Genomic DNA, 25,949 nt, shown 5'->3' with positions numbered 1-25,949 from the left:
CGCAGCCACACAACCGGCTACACGCGCCAGCATTAAACCACACAGCAATCCGACCGATTCCGGTAGTGGGTAATTCGCCCGGCGGACAGTTGACTCCGCGGCTTCTACCAACAGCAACAGGGCTCTGTCATCAATCTGCTGGTACCATGAAACATTCGGTGATAAAGCCGCGAAGTGCCACACTCCCTGCAACGCTTTAAACTCCACGGACGGAGCGGTTTAGGCGCGCCACTCTGTCCTAATGAACCTCTATGCCTACAATCATGCTCTAATTTTGCGAGCCTTCCGATGCCATCTGCGCGCCCGTACATATATGATCATACGTTACACTCTTCATTCTTGTCGATACGAGCGCAGAAATGAGTAAATTACCTGCCTCTATGACCCCTGCCACTGACTCTGCTCCACCTGTTGAGCTTTTTGCGGCTAACCGCACACGCATTCCTGTCACCCCTGTCACCAGCACAGCTCTCATCCAGCTCAATTTCAATACTGGTACTACATTCCCATTGTCCTTCTGCGTAGCTTCAGTTGATGAACCCGTCATTGCTATAGACTTCCTCCGTCACTACAAGCTGTCAGTGAGCATCGATGATTCTTCTTTACTCTCAAAATCAGACATTCGCATTCCACTCCCAACATGCACCACCGACACCTCATCCTCTATCATCGAGGAACGTCGCCGTTGTGCGGCACTCTCCGTCGATTTGACTACAACCACGTCTTCTCTCATCCATCTCAATGTGAATCCTCAGCACTCATCGTTGACAACAGCGCTCTTTAGCGCCGTCTTTGTGAATTACAGGCTGAAATCGGCTCTGCGACCGCACAATCTCGTCTCTTACTCCGCCCCACAACGTGGTTTTGCCGCCGGATCGCTCCTTTTCTGGTCGCCGTGTTCAACACGACACCGGGGCTACTGATGCCACAGATGCAGCGCCCTTGGCTGACACCTCGCCGACCCAGCATGACGTCGCGGTGCCAAGGGTTACCGAGCGGCGTCCGGTTGCCACTCAGATCCCACCACACCACCACAACACTGGGCATGCCTTACGCGTGCCCTCGTCACCTGTAGCTGTCAGCACGTCGCCTCCACCACTGACCTACGGTTGCAGTAACGACGCCCGTTCCGAGCTCTGCCGCCACACATGCCGCCGCCGCCACCACATACACACCGACGCCCTCGGGGCGCCACATACAGGTCAGTCCAGCGTCTCCCTGTGTTGCCCTGCTAGAACAGCCATGTCGACGACTCCACACGTCAATGTGCGCAGTAACAACGGGACCGCCTATCAGACACAAACCCCGCAGGCTTAATCCGGAAAAACTCCTGAGTGCACTTGCCATCATATCCGAAGTCTTAGACGCCAACATCATCAGACGCTCTAGTAGCTGTTGGTCGTCTCCTATTCATTTAATAGATAAACCCGATGGCACGTACAGACTTTGCGGCGACTACCGCGCTTTGAATTCCAGAACAATCATGGATAACTATCCGGTGCCACATATTCAGGAATTCACACAGTGGTTACATGTTTCTCAGATTTTCTCAGTGATAGACTGTAAAAAAGGCTACCACCAGATACCTATGGCACCAGACGATATCAAAAAGACGCTAATTATTACACCCATCGGGCTCTTTGAATACTTATACATGCCTTTTGGGTTAAAAAAACGCTGCACAAACCCGGCAGAGATTTATTGACGAGGTGTTACGACCTTTCCCTTTTGCGTATGCATATTTAGATGACATTTTAATCTTCTCACCGTCTAGCGAGGATCATCAAGCCCATCAACGTGCTGTCACAGACACTTTGTGAAACGTAGGTGTTGGAATCAACCAGGACAAATCGCAACTTGCGCTTTCACGAGTAACTTCCCTCGGACACGTGGTTTCCGCTGCAGGTATCGCTCCACCAACCCCTCGCGTGGAAGTAATTACCAACGTCCCACGACCGAATGACTTTCAAGGGTTACGACGGTTCCTCGACATGATTAATTTTTATAGAAGACACATTCCCCACGCCGCGGCATTACAACTTCCGCTTACCGATGCCCTTCGCGGGAAGAATACTTCAGGCACGCCGAAAGTTCAATGGACAGACGAAATGACGACGGCTTTCGACAAACTCAAAACGGCCTTTCAGACAGCAGTGACTTTTTCACACCCTATGCCGGACGCACAGCTTTCGCTTACGACAGATGCAAGTGACTCAGCAATCGGCGCCGTGCTCCATCGACATTTAGGTAGTTCTGTAGAACCGCCACACTTCTTTTCGCAAAAACTGTCAGCTGCTCAGACTAAATGGTCAGCTTAGAGAACCTTTCGCGGGTTACGGCGACATTCGCCACTTTCAGGATGACCTCGAGGCACGTGCCTTTGTCATTTACACCGACCACAAATCCCTTGTGGAGGCGATCCGCAATCCGAGTGCCAACGCACCCCCTCGCAGACATCGCCATTTGGAATACATTTCACAGTTTTCAACCGACGCACGACAAGTTCGCGGTTCCGACCATGTGGTCACTGATTTTTGGTCTCGGATTGCAGTGGTCTCAGCTGACATATCCCTCATCGAACTTGCACGCCGCCAGCGGAATGAACATGAAACTCATGCTGAGTTTGATAGCTCAACCTCAACTCTTCGATTTGAAGACCGTCCGCTCCCGGACTCAGACCTTACACTAAGGTGTGACATTTCAACCGGACGACCTCGACCATGGGTCCCGCAGTCCATGCGACAACCCATTTTCCATGCACTCCATGATTTAGCACACCCTGGTGTCCGGGCCACAATCCGCCTTGTGACTGAACGTTTTGTGTGGCCTGGCCACAAGCGTGTGTGGCGTGCCAACGTTGCAAGGTTTCCCATCACACCCACCCTCCTCTCACCCCCTTTGATGTACGTACCGGACGTTTTCCCCATGTCCACATTGACATCGTGGGACCCCTACCCCCTCCGAGCCCATTTAACTACTTATTCACGATGATAGACAGAACGACCCGCTGGGTCGAGGCCACGCCCATCACCGGCGCTTTCGCCACAACGATAGTCCGCACCTTTATCGAGTCGTGGATCTCACGTTTTGGCTGTCCTTCCTCTATAACAACGGACCAGGGGCGCCAGTTTGAAGCGAACCTCTTCGCACGGCTCTGTCAACTGTGCGGTGTAGACAGATTCAGTACGACAGCTTACCACCCTCAGAGCAACGGTCTAGTGGAGAGGCCCCACCGCACCTTAAAAGCAGCAATCATGGCACATTGTGGCCAGTGGACAGACGCCCTCCCGTGGGTTTTACTGGGCTTGCGAACCGCAGTCAAGGAGGATCTAAATGCTTCACTCGCAGAGGTGTTGTACGGGGAACCACTCGTCCTCCCCGCCGAATACGTCGACGACTCATCTCCGTTGCCAACTATTGACTTACCCCCTTTATTGGAGCGAGTACGATCCACAGGTGCATGTAAGGGCACTATCGGGGGGGGGGGGGGGGGGGATGCATGTGAAAGAAAAGCATACCTCTGGAAACTGGGCTGAAGAGCTTTTTAAGTTCGATCTTTCATCAAGTCGAAGCTTGTCAGTACGTATGATCTCTGGTGTGCATATGTAAACTGAAGTGTTTTTTTTGCGCGCGGATGTTTTGTTTACTGGTGGTTAAACATGGGAACAGATAGCAGGCGAATTCAGGGTCCAGAAAATTCGACGTCATATTTATTGCACGTCGAAAAACCAGATCTGACTTACGCAGAGTATATAAAAAGTATATGTCCAAGCAATGGTGTCAGAGCCTGTGGGAGGCATATGGACGAACAACGTAAAGTTTGTATGTAACTTGGTTCACGCTGTGGATTTTGAATGTAGAATTAGCGCCGATGTAATTTGTCATCTGATTTTTTTTTTTTGTTTTTTTTTTTTTTTTTTTTTTAAGACATGAAAACTGGTGTGGTGAGTCAGGCTAAAGGTTCAGCCTATTTGGAACAGGAAAGAACGAAAGTTGTCTGTTCAGTCTTCGATCCCCGAGAAATTCCAAGGAAGTCTGAATACAGCATAAACGGCGAATTGTATTGTGAATTCAAATATGCTCCATTTTCGTGCAAAAAAAGAAGAGGCCATCAACAGGATTCAGAAGAGAAACAATACAGCTTGATGCTACGTAGAGCCTTAGAACCAGCAGTTTGTCGTGTAAGAATTATAAGTTTGTAGTTTTTCGAAGACCTTTTCTTTCCTATATTATTGAAGTATGCCCACGATAATGTATAACTTAACAGTTTGAAATCTCATTTTTATTGTGCTGAGATGCCACTATTTTTTGTGGCCCATGTTACACGTATTATTCAAAATAATTAAACTTCCCGACCGATTTAAATAATATGTGGACCGGCGGTCGAACTTGGAGCAACAGATTTTACGAACACCCCCCCCCCCCCCCCCCATACAGCTGAGCATACACTGTGATCCACGAAAGGGTTCATTTTCCCGATACTTATCTTCTGCTTTCCAGCCTGCTGCAGGTCCTTGAATAGTACCGTCCTGGTAGGGAGGATACAGCAGAAAACGGGTTAGTCATAACAATAAAATGATTATGTTTGTAGGATGAATTGTTCTGCCCTCCCACCTGCAATGAGATTCAGTGCTCTAGTATAGCGTATTGAATTTCCTTATGGTAAAACAGTTTGCGGGCTGGAACTTGAACCTCAACCCATTGTTAGGAAACTAAGGGGGAGGTCTAGAATACTGAAGTATTGAACCAGTCTGTGTGCTGTGTGTGAAGAGCTCAGCTGGTTAGTGCCTCGCCCCTAATACTGTAGAAACAGCCCTGTTTCAAGTCTATATCAGACATTTGCCTTTAATCTTTTAGGAAGTGTTAAAATATTTACTTTTAATCTTTGTTCAGTCTGGTTTCATCATGAAAGCTTATAATTGATGTGCTGACCTCAGTGATGTACAAATAACAAATGAAACCAAGCCTTAATATTTTGTGTTACTGATCATTGATTAATGGATGTCATTGTAAGAAAGTTTCTGGAAGAAAGGTAGGCAGTAACTGTAACTAAAAGTTTGTATTTCATTTCTGGATATGTTAACTTCTTGCATTCTGGGTAATGGAAGTTAATGTGATGAAATTAGCATTAAATGTTAGATAATTATTAAACCACAGTGTGCTGATCCATCTGCTGTTATCTTGAAAATTGTGCTGCTTACTGATTGTCCTTATTGGTTTTCGTTCATTAATCTGTCACGATAGTGTGCCAGGGGGAAACTCATGTTGAGGTGGATCAAGGTGAAAATCTCTTTGGCCCATCTTGATGTAGGGCTTTCATTATTTCACTAAAACTCTTCAGGTGAGTGCCACTATATTATCTTTTAAGAACGAAAACCAGTTCTTTTCCCTTCATTTGTCTGTCTCCATCTCAAATGATTCCATTCTTGGCTAGATGTTAATCACTTGCCTCTCTAAGGCCTTTCATGGTATAATTGAGGTTGGCCTCTAATGATAACATTCTTAAGAGATAGAAGTGTAATGAAGTAGTTTCAACTTATTCACCATTGCAATGATTAATTATGCTCATAGGCAATGTATATGGGAATGAAATAATTTTGTTACAGTTAGGTAACTCATGCCAAGACTGAGAGAGGTACATTTATTGTGAAGACCAATAATGAGCTAAAGGAAATTTCACAGAGTATTAGAATCTGTGTAAATGTAATGACGAATCTCTATTATCAGACTCATAAAGTGTGTGGGTTACATATTGGACTAGGGTTCCCATGTGATGAGACTCCATTAAGATAAAGCCATCGTCAACCTGAAAGTTGGCTTGAACACCACAGTGCTTTACTAGGCATGGTCCTGTTAGAGGTGGTGTACCATTGCCTTCCTTTTACCTTTAAACTCTTCTGCCCAGCAGTTTATAGGGAGACCTACAGCTTAATGTGGATTTTGAACCATGGCACTGCTCGGCATTTTTCACTTTAAAAAACATTGCAGAGATAAAAGAATTGGAAAAACGACACACACAAATTCTAGGACTAGCTGGAAATTGAATCCAAGACCTTTTTGTCCGTAGTCTGTCTCTGAGCCACATTCACTGTTTGACAAAGAATGAAATTGTTTATGTAGTGATAGGTCATTGCAGAAGATGGTCGGAATCGCAGGCACATATGCTCAAGGAGACAATGACTACATGCCCCCCTTTCTCTCTCTCTCTCTCTCTCTCTCTCTCTCTCTCTCTCTCTCTCTCTCTCTCTCTCTCTAATGGCTCAGTTGCTTCTCCTGTCTGAAAGGTGTCCTCTAATGACATCTATTTATAGATAGTTAATAGAGAATATTTTTCTGTTAGCATTTGTACCAACCAGTAACTTTACCCTCTGATTAATATTTTGTGGAGATGTGTAGCTGTTAACAAATGACTTTTATTCTGTATTGTATCTTCCTGTTAACTCACAATCAAATTTTAATTCAGACAACTGTTAAAAAACACCTCTTAAATCTTCTGAAAGCAGTCATTGTCAATTTTGCAACAGTACTTGTCTGAGAAGTGAACTTACCATCTCTACAAATAGTTGTGATTTTAACTCCTCATAAGGCCAAAGAAGCATTTCATACACGGATAATTAACATATTGCTTTCTGTGCAAAGAAAACTAGTTGAGTGAAATTAGCATTAATTGGAAGAGAATTATTAGAACACAATATGCTGACACTTCTGTAGTGTAATGTCATTTATATTTGTTGGAAAGGAAGAACCGTAGTTCATGTTTGCTTGCCAACACACTTGGATTTTACAATCCAAGAAGCGTCAATATGAGGAGGTATCATGTGATTATGAACCTACAGGACTGACTACATTAAGCACATGCCTACATAGTCAGTACATTGTAGATGTTTTTGATGATATGGAAAAAAAGTAGTGGTTGCAGGAGATATAATGTTCTTGAATGACTCTCTGGAAGTTACTTAGTAATATCTGCAGTCTCTTATATCATTCAGCATGTAAAACTGCTCCCATTATACAGTAATTGCTTTCTGTGTCATAGATCTCATCTTTTACTCTGGTGCGAAAGTAGGAGGTGGTACGAGTCAGGAAACTGAATTTGCCTTGCACAAAGTTTTGTATTAATAATAAAGGTTTATTGGTACTCTAAGCTTCCTACAGAATAATTAATGTTTCAGAGAACTGTACATTGCAGTCTTAAATGACCTATCTGGTCAGTAATTTTATCAATTCTTGAACCATTTTGCATCAGAAGCTTCCTTATCATCCACAGGCAAATCATCTCAAAGTCTTATTCTTGCAACAATTTTGTGTAATCATTAATTACATCAGCTTGCCAATGACTCTACCTAATGACAGCTACTGCACTGTGATGCACAAGCCAGAACACAACCATTGGTGTGGCTAGCTATGTGGTTTTACATATTCTAACAACTCATTGACACTTTTTCTCACTAGGCTCTTATGGATTTATGTCATGGCAATTCATTCTGATGGCATGTTGTAGTAACTTCAAATGTAACTGGGGTACTTTGAAAATGGAACAATTTCGTATGAGCTATGAGAACAGTAATCTTAACGAGCACTTTGTGTCTTCCCAATTATCAGATTAGACAGTGGAAAATTCAGAATGGACTGTAACAATATTATGAAAAGAATAGTTGCTACTCATCATACAGTGGAGATACTGAGTTGCAGATAGGCACTACAAAAGTCTGCCACAAAACGAGCTGGCTTCAACTGCCAGAGACCGCAGTAGAGTGTTTGTGTGTGTTGTGTTTGCATGAGTGTGAGTGCATGTCTGTTCATTTATGGACAAAGCCTGTGGTGGCAGATAGCTCATTTTGTGACAGTCTTTTTGTTGCGCCTATCTGTGACTTAGCATCTCCGCTATATGTTGAGTAGCAACTATCCTTTTCATAATATTGTTACAATTATCAGATTAGCTTTATATGGTTAGATGAGTTTAAACAACACATTTTACGAGAGTATTTTAAGATGTGGTCCCTATACCAGTATTCCACACTCACCGGCAACAAAATCACTGCATGTAAAGTACTGGAGAATAATTACCTTGAATAGAAATTAAGATAAACTTTGTAGTTGAAAGCAGTTTTATTGTTGAAATATTAAGCTAACAATAAGAGTTAAATAGCAGCTGTTTTAATATGAAAGAGGAAGCAGCAGTTTTGAAAGTTCCAGTGTTAGGTTTAACCGGCATAAGCATGACTATCATTCAGTTCGTATAGCGATAGTTTGTTGTGTACAGCATAAGGGGTAATTTTCTACAATTTGCTTGTCTTTTGTTAATGTGTACTTTGCTTGTTTCACAGTGCTGAAGGTAATGAACAAGTTAGGTGGTCAGTGGTGAGAGACAATAGTTGTATTTGGGATGACAGTGGTTCAGATTCCTGGGACCATCTGGATTCAGGTTGTCTGTGATTTGTGTAAATTGCTTAAGGTGTTTCCCAGGCAGGTTCATTTGCAGTAGGCTGACCCAATTTCATTGACATCCTTCCACAATCAGAGATTGTGCTCTATTTCTAATGACTTTGTCATTAAGGTGATGTGAACCTTAATCTTCATTCCTGAAAGTTGTTATTCTTGAGGGGATTTTCTGAACATAATAAATGAATCAGTCTGTCCAGTGATTGGTTGTCCCCACTCATTAAATTTTTGGTACTCCAAACAGGATTTTCCATTATTTTTGTAAGTTACAGTGCCTTTGTGAAAGAGACGAGGGTGGTTTTTGGATGACCAAGTGATGCCTTGTCATGCACATTTGCTTACAGCTCTTGAAATTCAATGGCACATGTTACTAACTTTAAATGATGACGGGGAACCTGGGATACTTAAAAAATCAGACAATGTTTAGTCTAGTGCGTATCCTTCAAATCGAGTATTCCAAACTGTTCTGAGCTGCATCATCATCTTCTCCTGTGATCTTTGCAACTGAGACATGGGCTTCTAAGAAGCCAAGTCCCCAACAGAACTAGTGTTGTGTTCTTTACTTTTCCTGAATAAGCAGCTGCCTTGTTGAAATATTCTGCAGTTTCGATGGCAGAATGTTTGTTGGTTAGTTAAGTAGTTACATGTTCCATAGATCATTTGAACAATTTTATTGGAATGAGCCAGTTTATAGGATATGCATACATGATTAGTGTTAACATTAATGAACAAGCTATCATTTTATTGACAATATTGTGAAAAGGATAATTGCTACTCACCATGTAGCGGAGATGCTGAGTCACAGATAGGCATAACAAAAAGACTGACACACACACACACACACACACACACACACACACACACACACACACGCGCGCGACCACAGTCTTCCATCCAGGATTTTCAATTGTTATCATTTTATTCCTACTCGTGCGACGACACTTTATGAAAGGTCTTTTTGTTTTTTGTATGGGATACCACTTTTTAAATATAAATTTGTCAGTGGAATAGTAGGAGTTGTCCAGGAGAAATGAGTTTAAAGTAGATTTAAAATGTGCTTCATTATCTGTCAGAAATTTTATGTTATTGTGCAAATGATCAACAAATTTTATTGCTGCATGTTGAAGTCCTCTGCCACTGAGAGCTTTAACAGTTGGTAATAAAGGTCATTTTTCCTCTGTTATTGTAGGTATGTACATCACTGTTCTTCCCAAGTTGTAGTGGATTATTATTTGACGAAATTCATTAGTGAAAATAAGTATTGCGATGGTGCAGTTAAAATGTGTAGCTCCGTAAAGAGGTGCCTACATGATGTCCATGATATCAGCATAATCTCACTTTGACTTATGTAATGCCATCAGGTTTCCTGTCACTTGCAGAGAAGTAACATCAGTCATTTCTTGAGAATGAATAAACTTGTGCTCAAATGAAAAGCACCACTGATTTCTGATGCAATTCTGTATCTGTTTGATATGTCACATGACCCTCTTTCCATTTTCAAATTGTGTGTTGCTTTGAATATAGTGGGTTTCCAAAGTGGTTGCCGTGTTGGTAACATAGCCTCAAAGATTTTGCCTCCTCTCCCATTTTTTTTTTACTTGACTTTATGTTTATTGTTTTTGCTTTGTAAAGTTGGCTCCACATCTTTGTACCTCCTTGACAGTAACTGAATTGAAACATTCAGATCTGAAATAGATTGTAAAATCAGCCAACCAGGTGCAAATAAAGGTTTATTATCCCTTGACCATGGTTTCGACATTTGTAAAAATATATTCTTCAGAAGTATTGGCCTTATAACATCACATGATGCAATAGGCGTCACAAGATAAAATATTTGCGTTAAGTTACATATACCTTATGTCTGAGACTAAGGCCAACTGCTACCCATGAATGTGTCTTGGTCTTCCTTAAGTTTTGCTTCCATTATTGAGTGCTACATCAAAGCTCCCTCTCCAGTGCCTTTATCTTTCCTAAAGCCAAACTGATAGTCCTATAACTGATAGGATCCTTTCTTCCAGGAGTGCTAGTTCAGTGAGGTTTCCAGAAAAGCTTCTGTTAGGTTGGGAAGGTAGGAGATGAAATACTGACAGAATAAAATATGTGAGGACAGGTCGTGAGTTGTGCTTGGGTAGTTCAGTCGGCAGGGCACTTGCCTGTGAAAGGCAAAGGTCCTGAATTCGAGTCTCGGTCCCGCATACAGTTTTAATCTGCCAGTAAGTTTCATATCAGTGAACACTCTGCTGCAGATTGAAAATGTCATTCTTGTCTACTGAAATCAAGCAATGGAATATCCAGGATGGAATGTAACAATAGTGAGAAGGAAAGTTGCTACTCACCATATAGCGGAGTTGTTGAGTCGCAGATAGGCACAACGAAAAGGTTTTCACACTCAGCATACCCGCTGTTTGGTGAGTAGCAACTAATATTGTCTACTGAAAGTTTGACAACACCTTCAACTTCCAGTAATCTTCTTCCAGTTGTAGGAGCTTCCTGCAGTACCCTTCCCAGTCAGCAGCAGTTACTGACAGAAGGAATTTATTCGCAAGCTTAAACAGATTGTCTTTTGATATGTCCACTGAAATGTTGTGCTTCCTAAACAATCTTTTACTTTTGCCTATGGCTGTTCCACAACACTCGGATCACAAGTATAGGGTGACAGGCAGACAAGCATGTGGGCTTTCTCATTTGCCATTTCATCAATCATGTATGGTTTTTTTTTTTAACAAGCCTATGTTTTTGAATTACAGCAAACAGAACCTGCTTCCTCATGCTGACATTGCAGGCAACACTCCTCTTTTGCAGCCATTTCATCAAATTCACTTTTAATATCATTTCATGTAGTTGTTTTGTCCACTTTTATCTTCCATTTTGGTAGAGCATTGTCCTTCACAATAGCTGTCTTTGGAGGAAGATTTGGGAGAAATATATTTGTAAACCACCTTTAAAAGTTTCCAGAATTTATTTTACCATGGTAATCCACATTTGTGGATTTAGGCCAGAATTTTAATTTGACCTCATTGATGAACCCCTTCCTCGATCCAACACTTCCAGTAATAAGTATTTTACCACCCCTTAATGCTGACATCATCCTTCTGCCAACTTTTACATGCTGTCATATTACCATCTGTCAAAGTTTCATCCACGCGAAATATTTCAGTCACTGCTACCCTATGATATTTTATTTCTTCAATGAAATCAGACTGACAATCAATAATGCTTCGACGCTTTAGCAGTGGAGACCTCTTATTCTGAATTTTTTGCATTTGAATGCCATGGACAACACAATAATCTGCAGAGATTTAATACTCCAAGTCCAGCTTATCTTTTCTTCGAGTATTGGTCGAGGTTTCCACAGACTGGGAGCGGTCTTTTCCATCAGGTAGAAATTTTAGATTGTTTGCTTCCAGACACCTCTCAGAATTATGCAACTGGATTTTCCCAGCACATCTTGGCCCAAGTGAAAGAGAAAATAAATGTTAGAAAGTAGGTCTGTGCAGAACATGTTGTTATAAGTAACAAAGTGAGCCCCCAAGGGAAGTATCAACTTGTTGAAACCACTTGTCTAGGTATCACACTGTGCAGCTACAATTAATTGAATAAAAATAATGATGCTGCAAAATACTAACAAGAATCCTTTGTAGATTATTGGAAAAAGTGGTAGAAGCTAATTTGGGGGAAGATTAGTTAGGATTACGGAGAAATGTAGGTGCACACGAGGCAATTCTGACCCTACAACTTCTCATAGAAGATAGATTAAGGAAAGACAAAACCTACATTTATAGCATTTGTAGACTTAAAGGAAGCTTTTGGCAGTTATAAGAGTTGAGGTACATGAAATGGAAGCAATGGTTAAGAAGGGACTGAGACAGTGTTGTAGCGTATCTCTGATGTTATTCAGTCTGTGCATTGAGCAAGCAGCAAGGCAAATTAAAGAAAAATTTGGAGTAGATATTAAAGGTCAGGGAGAAGAAATAAAAACTTTGAGATTTGTCGATGACATTTTAATTCTGCCAGAGACAGCAAAGGACTTGGTAGGACAGTTGAATGGAATGGACAGTGTTTTGAAAGCAGGATATAAGATGAATAAGGATAATGGAATGTAGTTGGAATAAATCAGGTGATGCTGAGGGAATTAGATTAGGAAATGAGACACGTAAAGTAGTAAATGAATTTTGCTGTTTGGGAAACAAAGTAACTGACAATGGTTGAAGTAGGGAGGATATAAAATGTAGACTGGCAATGTGTGTAGGTAGGTACATGGTGAACCCCCCTCCCCCTAGATATGGTGAAGTTAAAATTTATGAAAAACAAAAAATGAAACAGCAATCGACCATAAGCGTCAGCATGGTATGCTGCGTGCAAATTAAAAAAAAAAAAAAATGTTATCATTCATTTTTCTTTTACATGATTTTGTTTCTCACTCTTATATGTAGAAGTTCTGTTAAGATGTGCTGCTTGGAGTATGATGGACTAAGAGTGTTTTGTATCATATATGTTTCGAAATAAGATAAGACTTGATATCAGTGTTAAGTATTTTTATTGATGTGAAGTGGAACCATGTAAAGAGGATTTTCTTCATTTATTTGACATGCACTGGTGTCCTTGAAGTCAGCTGCCTGCATCTACAATTAAAATGTAAGAGAGGAAGTCCGATTAGCCCAAATTCGTACATGCAGAACATTTTTTAATAATGCAAATTTAATATACTTTAAATTAAGTTTCTTTCCATTCATATATCTCTCTTTCTTTTATTATTATGACCCAAATGACAAAAGTGTTTTTGAAGAAGAGAAGTTTGTTAACATCGAGTAAGGTTTAAGTGTCAAAAAGTCCATCTGAAAGTATTTGTATGGAGTGTAACCATGTATGGAAGTGAAACTTAGACAATAAACAGTTTAGACAAAAAATTATTATTTATATTTCTTGCTCTAGTCCTTAATGCTCTTCTCTGAGGAGTGGAAGGAGTATCTGGTGTCGCCCATGATGAGCCAGCAACTATTTTGTTCCTCAGAGAGAGATGTATTACTTTACTACATATCATAAAAGTTACCTGACAATGGCTTCATATACAAGGTTCTGTATTATATTGCTGAGGTCAGCAGCAGCTGGACGCGAGCATGAGAAGACTCGATTCAGAACTAGAGAGCCCTCAATTCTTCTCTTTGTGAACAAACTGTGTTACTTTCAGCACCTGATATTGGAAAATCATGTGTTGTTGTAGCCTTCATAAATTATAAGGGACTGTGATGGAGGGCACTCTGATGGCTGTCTTCTATAATGTTTGAGATGAAATCTTGTATTGTCACACAGATCTACATTGTATGCAATGTATGGATGCAAAGAGATGGCAGAAAACTAGAACACAATATATCTTTAAATATCATGTGTTTACAGTTTATGTTCCTACATCTGTGCAATTTTTATTGGTTTAGATGAGTGCACCACATTAATTTGTACCACTTTGTGTGTGTTAAGTTACAGTGCAATATTTATATGATGTAGCCCTTTAGCTTCTAAAAGAAACAAATGATAGACCTAGATTACATTATGAACCTTACAGTTCCTTTGAAACAAGTGTCGCGGGAAAAGACTTTAAGTCTCCTAAAACAAAACTCATCAGCTCTCCAGGACATTATCTCTGAAGTAATTTCTTCTTCTTCTCCTTCTTCAAAAGTGGAAAAGAAATTTCTGTTTGGAAATGTTGGTGATGGGGTAAAGAATTAGCAACAGTATAATATTTGTATTTATATGGCTTGACAAAAAAGTCATGGATAACATTTAAAGTCTTGAAAAAGACTCGGTGAAGATAAATTGGAGTCATAAGAAACTTCTAATTTATGTCATTCCAAGTTCCCATGTACTTACACGGTTTGCAGTAGTAGTAGCAGCAGCAGTAATAGTGGTACATTTATAGTTTAAATCTGATGAGATCGAAACTGAATATGGTTTGACACTAAAACTAATTACTTATATTTAAGTAACATGAGTGTCTTATTTCTTTCGTAGCATGAGTTTCCAAATTTCCAAGTGGATGTCTACGTTCTCGTGCTTGAAAATGATGGATGTGCACTAGCAGCTGCTATCAACTCGGCCGCTCTCGCATTAGCTGATGCGAGTGTCCCCATGTATGACTTGGTGTGTGCAGCAACTCTGGTATGTTACTTATAGATGTAGATAAGATGTTCATGTGATCTCATGTCATCTTTCTGAATATTTGCAGATGCTGTCTGTTTGTGTTAATGATTTTCTAAATTCATATCCCTATTGTCATTCCCTCACACCTCCCCCCCCCCCCCCCCATCTTTCCTCATCTGTGCATATATTTGATACTACATTCTATAAATTGTAGAGTGAGACCAAGAGATGAATACACTAAGCAGATTCAGAAGGATGTAGGCTGTAGCAGGTATTGGGAGATGAAGAAGCTTGCACAGGATAGAGTAGCAAGGAGAGCTGCATCCAACCAGTCTCAGGACTGAAGACCACAACAACAAGAAGTCTTGTTTATTTTCTGGGTTTTCTCAAACATGTATCATGAATAAATTTATTAGTCATCCTTTTAATCTGCCTCTTTTCTAGGTAATTTTAGGTAGCACCGTTCTAACATGTGTATGCATAGGGTGCACCAGAAACACCTTATGGTTTTTAAACTAAATCAACAAATCAAGTTAAAATGTAAATATTTACTTTTTAATAAAAATAATTCTCTTTTTTTTATAGAGAATTTGTGTGTGTTGTTATTTCTTGAAAATAACATTTGGTAAGTGTCCACCATGCTGAATAACACATTCATGTAGTCTCTCTGGACGAGGTAACATAAATTGCCACAACATGTTTGGAATCTCACAAATTCAGTCTTTCAGCTTGTTGACAATGATTGGACATTGCTAATAAACTTTCTGTTTAGGATAGTCCCACAAAAAATAATCATGTACAATCAGGTTGGATGAATGAGTAGGCCGGGTTGATGTCCCAAAAGTGAGAAATGACTCTTTCAGGATTCCCATGTGCAATTTGGGCTGTCAGTCCATCTTCCTGGAACCATAGGTGGCTATGGGGATCAACTTTATGATGCAGAGATGTTTACAACATGGCTGTGTAGTGCTCAGAATTTACTGTTCCAGTATGGCCCTCATTTAAGACACTTATACACAAACTTGCACTACGTCTAGGGAGCTCCAGGAGTTCGCCATTGGGTGTCTGCAGCCCATAACGAGCAGCTGTGTTTGTTGATGTATCCAGACAAGTGGAAATGAGCCTCATCTGTCATCTTGTCCCTTTCAGTAATATTATGGACATTTTGGATGTTACACATGCCTGTGAAGTTCTTTTTGCAGAATACAGCAAAAACTGGCATCTGCCAACCCAAGTGCGGTAGCTTGTCACCAAGCTGACTGTTGAGGACTACGATTAACATTTTGTGGTGTAAATACCAAACGAGGATGTCCTGCAGGTTTACTGACCATCTTAATGCCATGTCAGTAACCACAGCAACAGAGTATTGTGACTAGAGGCACGACTTCGAACGAACCAGCATTGAAAGTTGCCTTGCAACTGTGCTAGACTCTGTCTTTATAAACTACCCTACAGCTACAATGTAATGTTCCATAGACCAGCACTCCCATCTCAACTAAACTGTAGAAAACAGTGCCCAATGCGGTGTGTAGCACTACTGCACCATATGGTGGGTGTCCTGCAAATGAAAGTTTAAAAAAGTCAGAAGCCAATTATATGCTATGTTTACATGTTCTGGTTTAAAGTATTTCTGTCTGTTACCATAAAAGGATAAGTGACACATCACTATGAATTCAGGATGTTGAGTAGTGTCTACAGCGAATTAAAAGTATTATCTTAACAGCCTGTCCAGTCAGATATGCTAAATGGAAGCAGCATGCCTCTAATAGCTATGAAAAAGAACTAATTGAAAAATTTTTGTAGAAAAATATTACAAAAATCTATTGGAGGTGAAAAAGCATTAGGCCCATTGTTGTAGGATAAAAGTACCTTTACTATGCTTTGATATTGAGATTTTGAATTTTCCTTAGGTTCTGTGATGATAAAGTTTTCTGATAAGATGGCTGTCAAATCCGCTGTGGCTTGTAGTAATTTACATGTTAATACTGTTTCATCTGATAATGTGTAGTGGTTCGGAAAGAGTAGTTGAGTGGGCCATAAATTATGGAGGTAAACAAATATTTTTCGAACATTGAAGAATTTATAAACTACCCGCTTCAGTAGCTATAATTGCGGACCACACAAGCTACAATTTTTAGGAACCTGCTTTTAAATTTCCTAATTGTGGTACAGTAATAAGCCAAGATTTCAGATTACGTGTTATAGACTGAAAGACGCAAGGAGTTAGAATAGATTGCAGGGGGATGGATTTTTGTGCTATTGTACTAAACACTTTATTTGAAAGTTTGATATGGGATTAAGTTACAGAAACAGGATGTGAGAGTAACTTCTTTCACATCCTGGTGATGGAGCTAGACAGGGAGTCTCATTGTTTGACTGCATGCAAGGTCTGCCAAGTTGCTAGCTGCACAGTCTGAGACGCCTTGTCATGGTCCGTGTGGCCCCCCGCCCCCCCCCCCCCCCCCTGTCAGAGGTTCGAGTCCTCCTTCGGGCATGGGGGTGTGTGTTGTTCATAGTGTGTAAGCTAGTTTAATTTAGCTTAAATAGTGTGTAGGCTAAGGGACCATTGACCTAAGTAATTTGGTCCCATAAGACCTCACCACAAATTTCCAAGTTGTTCATTTGTTGAGATGGATGCTCCACATCTGGTGTTGGAAGTAAGAGCTAAAAACAGAAAACATTTAAAGCCATGGAAAAACAAGATTCAGAATCAGTTAGCCTCTGTTTTAACCATAGTATGTCATTGATCCCCTGGACAATGAAACTGTGCCCAGTGATTGTATGAGAACACAGGTTGTACAAAAAGGGTAGCATATGTGATCTACAAAACTACTGCCAATGTGATTGATATTCATCTACTGTAGAATCCTAGAATATAATCTGACCTCAAACATAATCAGGTCCTTCATGACAAGCCTAATGTATTCTGTAAACATCAGTTGCATAAAACCCACCTCATGCTTTCATCCCGACATATGAAAGTCCTAGTTAGAGAAAATTGGGTAGATGCAGTACTCATGACATTCAAAGCCCATTTCACTCATACCATAATATGAGGTGTCAAACACAATTTGTGCCTGGGTAAAAGAATTCTTGATGTGGGATGGCACAGCCTAAGTAACCCCAGGTGTGCACAAGGGAACCAGTTGGGACTCTTACGGTTCATATTGTCCATGAATTACCTAGCAATGAACATTAATAGTAACCTAGACTTTGTTGCAGATCACAGCTATCTATAATTAACTACAATCTGGAAAAAAAACTGCACATATGTTTAGTCAGATATTTACAAGGTTTGAAAGTCGAGCAAAGATTGGCAACTTACGGCCGCAGCGTACGGCTTGGTGACCCAGGGATTCCTCACCTGGGTTGTGGTAAGTGCCACTGCCTCCTGTCACTGTAAGCTCTGGACATGCTTTGGTGACCACCATGTGGTGCAGCAGTGGAACATTGAGTGTCACAGGGAACAGCAATTGTGGCTTGATGGTCTGGGTTATGAGGATGGTACAAACTTACCACACCTTACGTAGGCCTACAGGGCTCTGTCTAGGTGGACTTTAATTCCCCTGGCTGTGACCGAGATTGATCCTTTGAAAGAGTGAAAAAAAAGGGTAGTTTTGAGAAGGTTTTGCTCTTCTGTATCCAAAAGGGATTAGAGGGAACACTGTTAGTGGAAACATCAAATTCCCAGCAAGCAGCTAACCTCCAGAAAGCTAGATGCCTCAGGAGGTATGCAATAGAAACTGAACTGCACAACACCTTGAGCTACAGCAAAGGCATTGTAACTTGCAGGAATCTGGTTGATACTCCCAAGGAGGAATTGCAAGGTGAGTGAGCTTCAGAAGTTATAGTTGACATGCAAGAAATAATGAAAATGGTGGATGAGAATCTTGTCAAATCCGACTCCTTTATCCTGACATCCATTTGCACAAAACTTCCTGAGCAAGTTAAGGGAAACTTCCTTTGTCTAAGCATGTGCCCTTATGTCCCCAACCCACTGTGTATTTCAATTATGAGCACTTTGGGCGTACTACTCTGGGGTGTAAGGGAGAAATCCCTTCTGGCAAATGTTTACAGTAAGGGCACCCACAGGAGAGTCACTTGTTCATCTCCTTTGAAGTGTGTGAATTGGTCTAGGGCTCACCCTGCCTGGAGTCAGGACTGCAGCGTGTATCTTGAAGAACAAGAGATACAAGAGCTTACGACTAAGAAATGCATTCCATATAATCAAAAAGACGTATAAAGCCATGCTGCCTCTAACATTTGCTACCTCCTTTACTTCAGTTCTTCACAGCCAGTGTACTACGGAGTGTTTTATGTCACCGTGTTGCTCTTTTATGGCACGCACATTGGTCAACACTTCCCAATAATAAATTGTGGGACGTGGAAGCCCTTCCATCTGCTTGGACCTCATCCTCCTGAACTCCTCGTCGGGAGGAGGTAATTTTAACTATACTCCGGATAGGGCACTGTCTTTTTAGTCATCGACATCTTTTAACCGGCGATCCTCCCCCACTCTGTCCTCACTGCTCTCAACTGTGGACGGTCAGATACCTTTTACTTGAGTGCCCCTATTTTACTTGGTTACGAGCCCGTCTACAGCTGTCGCCTGATATATCTTCCATTTTAGCAGATGACACGCGCTCAGCCGATCGCGTTCTCGAGTTTATTAGTGCCAGTGAGATGACGTCAGTCATTTGAAGCTCTTTTTGGGGGCAAACAACCCCCCTTCTATAGTGGTTTTTTAAGCTTTCCTTCTGTTTTTAGTTTCCCCAATTTTCGAGTTTCGCTCCCATTGCTGCCCGGTTTCCAGTTTCGCTTTTTACCTTTTCCTAAGTCACAGACCAAGCGCTAATGATCATAGCAGTTTTGTGCCCTAAAACCATAAAAAAAAACCAGCCAGTGTAGAAACCTGATGCTGCTACACAAATGGGGGTTGCTTGTGTCATCACTAGTACCTGCATTTGTCAATGCACATTTGCTGCTGAAGTCATTTTGAAGTTAGTTTCACCTAACAGTCCCAAACTGGCATGTAGCTCTTCATGGTTTAAGCACTAGCCAACAGAGGACAACCACACAGCCTTTAGAGTTGCAAGAGAAGGTCATGGCAAGTGTTCTTGGACTCCATCAACTATTCCACTTCTACAAAAGTATGGGAAGCCATCAGGATGATTTCCAGTAAACACAGTTGTTTACCGATAGCAGCAATACTGAAACAAAGGTATCTCCAGACAACATCCAGTGACTTTGCTCAGATGGTAGCAGACATTTTGTAGCGACTACTGCCAATACCAGCCAGGATCCAGCATTTCGCCACTACTGTGCAACTGCAGAGAGGGGCAAATAGGACTTCAGAGCCGATAATTCTGAGTCTTACAACTGCCTTTCTCCATGTGGGAGCTGGAATTGGTGCTGTCTGAGACTCGTGATACTGCACCAGGCCATGACCTAATCAAGTACTGTATGCTTTGACATTTGCCAACAGCAGTAAAGGAAATCTTCCTCACATGTTTTAATTTGATATGGCAGACAGGGCAGTTCCTAACTCGTGGAGAGAGGCAATTCAGAAACCTCTCCTGAAACGAGGAAAGGGCTGCGTATGTCCTAGTAGTTACCAGAGCTGGGCATTAACGAGCTGTGTAGGAATGACCCTGGAGTGTATGGTTAACCATCGTCATCTGGTTGTTAGAGACCAGGCATCTCTGTAGCTGCTCTCAGTGTGGATTCTGGAGATTTCAGTCCATTTTCCAGCAGGTTTTCCTATGTAAACATCATTCTCTAGGTATATTCTTTGATATCAGTAAGATGTACAACACTACTTGGAGACACAGTATTCTCGTGCAAGTCCATCAATGGGACTTTGGTGACCACGTAATCATCTTCATATGGTTTCTCCTGTCTAAGTGCTTTTTTAGGTCCTGAGTTGGTGGCTTGCCCTCAAACTGTTTTGAGCAGGAGAATGGTGTTCTTCCCACCAGTGTTTTAAGTGTTACCTTCTTTACCATAGCCATAAAAAGTGTCGTGTGTGGTAAGGAGTCATATACAGTGCTCCTTATTTGTGAACTATTTTGCTGTTTTATGTACCTTCTCCAGAATTGCATCAAGGACCCATCAGTTGCAAATTACAATGTAGATGTTGGAGGAGCAGGCTGCAAAGCCAGGTTTTCAGTTTTGTAAAGATAAGTGTGTGTGTGTGTGTGTGTGTGTGTGTGTGTGTGTGTGTGTGTGTGTGTGTGCATTTTAATATTTTTTGTTGTATTTTTAATTTACCTGCCTGGCATATGAGGGACACCATTCTACATTTTAGAGACCCAGTGAGGTTTCTGGACCTCACTTTTGATTTGAAACTGTTGTGGGTACCACACCCAAGAGACCAGAAAGCCAGAACCCAACGGCAGTGAATGTCATAAATTGCCTTAACCACAGGTGTTGGGGAGAAGACAGGGCAAGTTGCTCCATTTTTGTAGGCTTTTGTGCATTCACGACTATATGATGAATGCACAGTGTATGGGTCAATGAGGCCTTCTTACTTGAAGATTATTGATGCTATCTACCTTGAGGGGATTAGGCTGGCCACAGGTGCTGACAGGACCAGCCCCACACCCAGTCTCTGCACTGAGGCTGCAGAACTGTCACGCGCCACCCGGCAGCAGCTCCTCATGATGTGTCGGGCATGTAAGTTCCACGCAGCAACAAGGCCATTTGGGATCTGTGTTTGGTATGTACTGGAGTCACTTTGTGTGGAGCAAGTACATCCACAAATCCAGGGTTTTAACTGTCTGCCAAGGGGCAGAGCAATTTTAGATTTTGTGCAGTACAGGAATGTTTTCACTCCTGATTTTGTTTTAAATACAATATTTTCTGACATTTTAACTGAGCAGCCATATTCTGCAGTTGTCTTTATGGATGGGTGAAAATGGGGACTCCCTTGGTTGCTCTGTTCGTTTTCCCTGATCTTGTCCTCAAGGTCAGACTGCCTCGAGGCTTCACTCTCTTTGACATGGAATTATATGCAATCTTACAGGCACAGGAGATGATGAGATATGCTTCAAGTGCTAAATTTCTTGTCTGTTCTGATTCTCTGAGTGCCCTTCACTCTTACAACATTTGTTCCCAGCAGTTAAAGTAATCTGGAACATCCAGGAGACCCTCCTCCAACTACTATGGTTGGGGAAGGAGGTGTGTGTCTGTTGGGTACCAGGGCACATGGGTATTGCAGGGAATGAAATGGCAGATGTAGCAGCCAAGGAGGTAAGTCGTGATCCTCAGTTATGTCAGTGTGCCACCTCTCTGCATGCTATCTCCTCACGGTTGAGGTACAGAGGCATGCATATGCGGCTGAGGTGCAGAGTCATGCATCGATGGGAAGATGAGTGTCTGAAGTGACAGATTAAAGCCCACTACTCGGTCTTAGCGTACCTCCGTTCAGCTATGAACGCAGGATGAGGTCGTCCTCACTCAGCTTGAGGCCACAGTTCTATGACATATGGCTTCGTGCTCTGGCGCAACAATCCTCCATTATTTGGTGTCTGTAGTGTACAGATCACATTTTATAGCTCGTGTTTTATTTTTGGAACAGAGAGCAGAGGCAGAGGCAGATGTGCCAGCAGACCTGCCCTCTCTTTTAAGTGATGTTGAAATGAATGTGCTGAGACTTTTATGGTTTTGTGATTTGTCAAACTTGTTACCAAAAAAATTTAAGGAGACATTCGTAACGTGTTAACAGGGTGACTTGCTCACCCATGTTTTTTTGCAAGTGGTCAGCCGGTCATGTACACTTGTTCGTTGTTTTAGCTCCTCTGTCATTTTACTTCTGTTTTAATCCCTGGTGTAGCCTCTATCACATTTTCTCCGTTGTTTTATGATATGTGAGGTAGAATGACTGGGTGGGTGCGTGAGTGAGAGATAGAGGTGGGAATGAGTGCACCTCACAAAATGCAAAAACATTGTAAGCTAAAACTACAATATCAATGTCTCACATTTCGAACCAGTCAACTCGCACAAATACTTAGTTGTAACAATTTATGTAGATTTCAAATGGAGTGACCACATAGGCTGAATTATAAGTAAAACAAGTGGCAGCCTTCAGTTTGTTGGTAGGAGAGTGGGAAAATGCAGTCAGTCTTCAAAGGAGTTTACCTACAAGACACTTGTGTGCCCCCATCTTACATACATCAAAAAAAGTTTTTCATCACTCTGGTTCCCAGAACTCCTGAAGATAGACATTGACTTTTGATATTGTATCACAGACACAATCTCTTTGACTGTTCAGAGATGACACTCAACTCGCCCAAAGATGTAAACAACCATGCATGAGCAGCACCTATTAGACTGATGGGGTAGGACAGCTGATAAGTTCCAGTCATTCCTCCAGGAAGGAGGTACACGGCTCGTGTTGTCTGTAGTTCAGCATGCCTAGACAGTCAATACCGCGGTCCAGTCGTGTCTGCGCATTGTTACTTTGTGTGTGGAAGGGCTCTTGACAAGGGAAATGTCCAGGCGTCTTGGAGTGAACCAAAGTGACGTTGTTCAGACATGGAGGAGATACAGAGAGAGAGAGAGAGAGAGAGAGAGAGAGAGAGAGAGGAACTGTTGATGATGCCTCGCCCAGGCCACCCAAGGGCTACTACTGCAGTGACTGACCACTACATATGGATGATGGCTCGGAAGAACCCTGACAGCAATGCCACCATGCTGAATAATTCTTTTCATGCAGCCACAGGACATCATGTTATGACTCAAACTGTGTGCAATAGGCTGCTGATGTGCAGCTTCACTCCCGAGGTCCATTTTTTGCAACCATGACACCATGCAGTGTGATACAGATGGGCCCAACAACACGCCGAATGGATCCCTCAGGATTGGCATCACATTCTCTTCACCGATAAGTGTCATATATGCCTTCTACCAGACAATCGTCGGAGACGTGTTTGGGGGCAACCCAGTCAAGCTGAATGCCTTAATCAGACTGTCCAGCGAGTGCAGCAAGGTGGAGGTTCCCTGATGTTTTGGTGTGACCGTATGTGGGGCCGACATACACTGCTGGTGGTCACGGAAGGCGCCGTAACAGCTGTATAATAGGTTAATACCATCCTCCGACTTATAGTGCAACCTTATCGGCAGCATATTGGCGAGGCATACGTCTTCATGGACAATAGTTTGCACCCTCATTGTGCACATCTTGTGAATGATTTCCTTCAGGATAACAACATCGCTCGACTAGAGTGGCCAGCATGTTCTCCAGACATGAACCCTAATGAACATATTTGGGATAGACTAAAAAGGGCTGTTTATGGACGACGTGATGCACCAACCACTCTGAGGGATCTGTGCCAAATTGCGATTGAGGAATGGGACAATCTGGACCAACAGTGCCTTGATAAACTTGTGGATAATATGCCACGACGAATAAAGGCATGCATCAGTGTAAGAGGATGTGCTACTGGGTATTAGAGGTACGAGTATGTACAGAAATCTGGACCACAACCTCTGAAGTTCTCGCTGTATGGTGGTACAACATGCACTGTGTGGTTTTCATGAGCAATAAAAAGAGCATAAATGATGTTTATATTGATCTCTATTCCAATTATCTGTAAGAGTTCCAGAACTCTCGGAACCGAGCTGATGCATAACTTTTTTTGATGTGTATATAATGTTGTTAAAGTGTGTGTGACCCAAACCAAATAGGACTGCGAGAGTGATATTGAATGTATACACAGAAGGGCAATACAAATGCTCACAGATTTGTTTGACTTGCAGGAGAGTATGGTGGAAATGCTGCATAATCTGAACTGACAGATTCTTGAAGAGAGATGCTGATGTTCTGCAAGAGTCTACTTACAGACTTTCAAGAACCAGTAGTACATAAAGGATCTGGGTGTATATTCGGCCCATTATTTATCACTGTAATCTCCGTGCTGTTATACTATCATTGCCGTTGTGTCATAGATCTCTCCCTTATCTTTTGTACTGAACCAAGATGTGGTACAAATCGTGAAATTGATTTAATTGTGTGACACAAGTTTTATGGTTGATAGTAACTTTTTATTCTTACTGTTAGCTTTTTTTCCATTATGACCAAACTACACTGAATACTACATGCTACTGCTGTTAAATGAACTATATGTTTAGCAGTGTAACTAAACCTTGAGCCATTTTGTGCAACCAGCTTTCTTATCATCCAAAGGCAAATTACTTCAAAGTCAAATTTTTGCAGCCAACCTATATAATCATCTATTATGACTGCTCACCAGCAACTCTGTTAACTGTCTCTTATTGCCCACAGTGATAAACAAGGGCACATACCAATATTTGAATGAGCTGCGAGAACAGCAACTTCACAGCTTCTGTAGGGACTGTGGAAACTAAGATTACACTAATTACAGCATGCATAGAGACATTTAAGCAGTCATTCTTCATGTGCTACATACACAAATAGAGGCCAAGAGAATGTAATATGTGATACAACAGGAAGTACCCTCTGGCATATGCCTCACAGGGATTTACAGTGGACAGATATAGATGTACATTCAGTTCTTTTGAACCACACTCTGGCACCTGTAAAAAGCGAACTGCTTATTCTGGTACTATTGAGACCCCCATTTTAAATTACAATACTATGTCTCTGTAGATGACAGCTGGTGAACTCTTCTCAAGGCACTCCATTGCCTGCATTTACACACACTGGTAGGCACAGAAAAGATAGTTTTATTTTATGGCCACGTTTGGTGTTACCTTTTGCCAGACTCGTTGCTATTTTTTCTAAATTTGGCATCATTTTATGCTGAAGCCAGTTTTGTTTTTGCCAAAGACAGAGCTTTTTTGCATAATTTTTTGACACTCTTTCCAAATATTCAGAGATTTTTTATCCAGCATGTTGTTATCTTTTTGCAATCTTCAGTGTCGCTTTCTTTCGTTCAGAATTTGACGATGTTTGTTTCACCAAATTCAGCATTTATTTTGCCAAAGTTTCTATTATTTTTGCTAATTTTGGTGCTACTTTCATTGTCACATCAAAGTTTGTTACTTGAAATGAACTGTCACCTGAAGATTCCTCCCAGTGGGAGTGCCACTCTTTGGCGAGTTTTTGCTTGGCTACCACAGGGCCCCAGCCTTTGCAGAATCTTTTCCCTATACTCTTACTATCCCTTTTTCCTCCCTTGGGGAACATGCCTGGGATGTTTTAGGAATTTGTTCTGCATTTTCAGTAGCCTGATATCAGAACAATCGCTCCACAGCTTTTCGTTCCTGTTTTCTTTCTTCATTCCCCTTCTCCTATCTTTCCTCTGCTTTGGTATTTAGGTTTCTCTTTTTTTACTTCCTCCCTATGTGCTCCTGAAGTCTGGCCCATGTGTCCAACAGGTGACTGGGTA

The 25,949-nt window shown here is 41.6% G+C and overlaps 1 protein-coding gene across 1 annotated transcript in view; it reads left to right on the top strand.

Moving 5' to 3' along the window:
- The first annotated feature begins 3,574 nt into the window (after window positions 1-3,574).
- Window positions 3,575-25,949, top strand: part of LOC126278117 (exosome complex component MTR3-like) — a 33,247-nt gene continuing 10,872 nt past the window's right edge. The window contains exons 1-3 of the mRNA XM_049978001.1: window positions 3,575-3,822; window positions 3,928-4,181; window positions 14,449-14,595. Coding sequence (XP_049833958.1) covers window positions 3,660-3,822; window positions 3,928-4,181; window positions 14,449-14,595 — 564 coding nt within the window. The 5' untranslated portion in view covers window positions 3,575-3,659. The remainder of the gene's footprint in view (window positions 3,823-3,927; window positions 4,182-14,448; window positions 14,596-25,949) is intronic.

Source organism: Schistocerca gregaria, chromosome 6 (genome assembly GCF_023897955.1).
Source record: "Schistocerca gregaria isolate iqSchGreg1 chromosome 6, iqSchGreg1.2, whole genome shotgun sequence".
Taxonomy (NCBI): domain Eukaryota; kingdom Metazoa; phylum Arthropoda; class Insecta; order Orthoptera; family Acrididae; genus Schistocerca; species Schistocerca gregaria.
The sequence above is the reverse complement of the archived record's forward strand: the minus strand, read 5'-3'. Positions and strand labels throughout refer to the sequence as shown.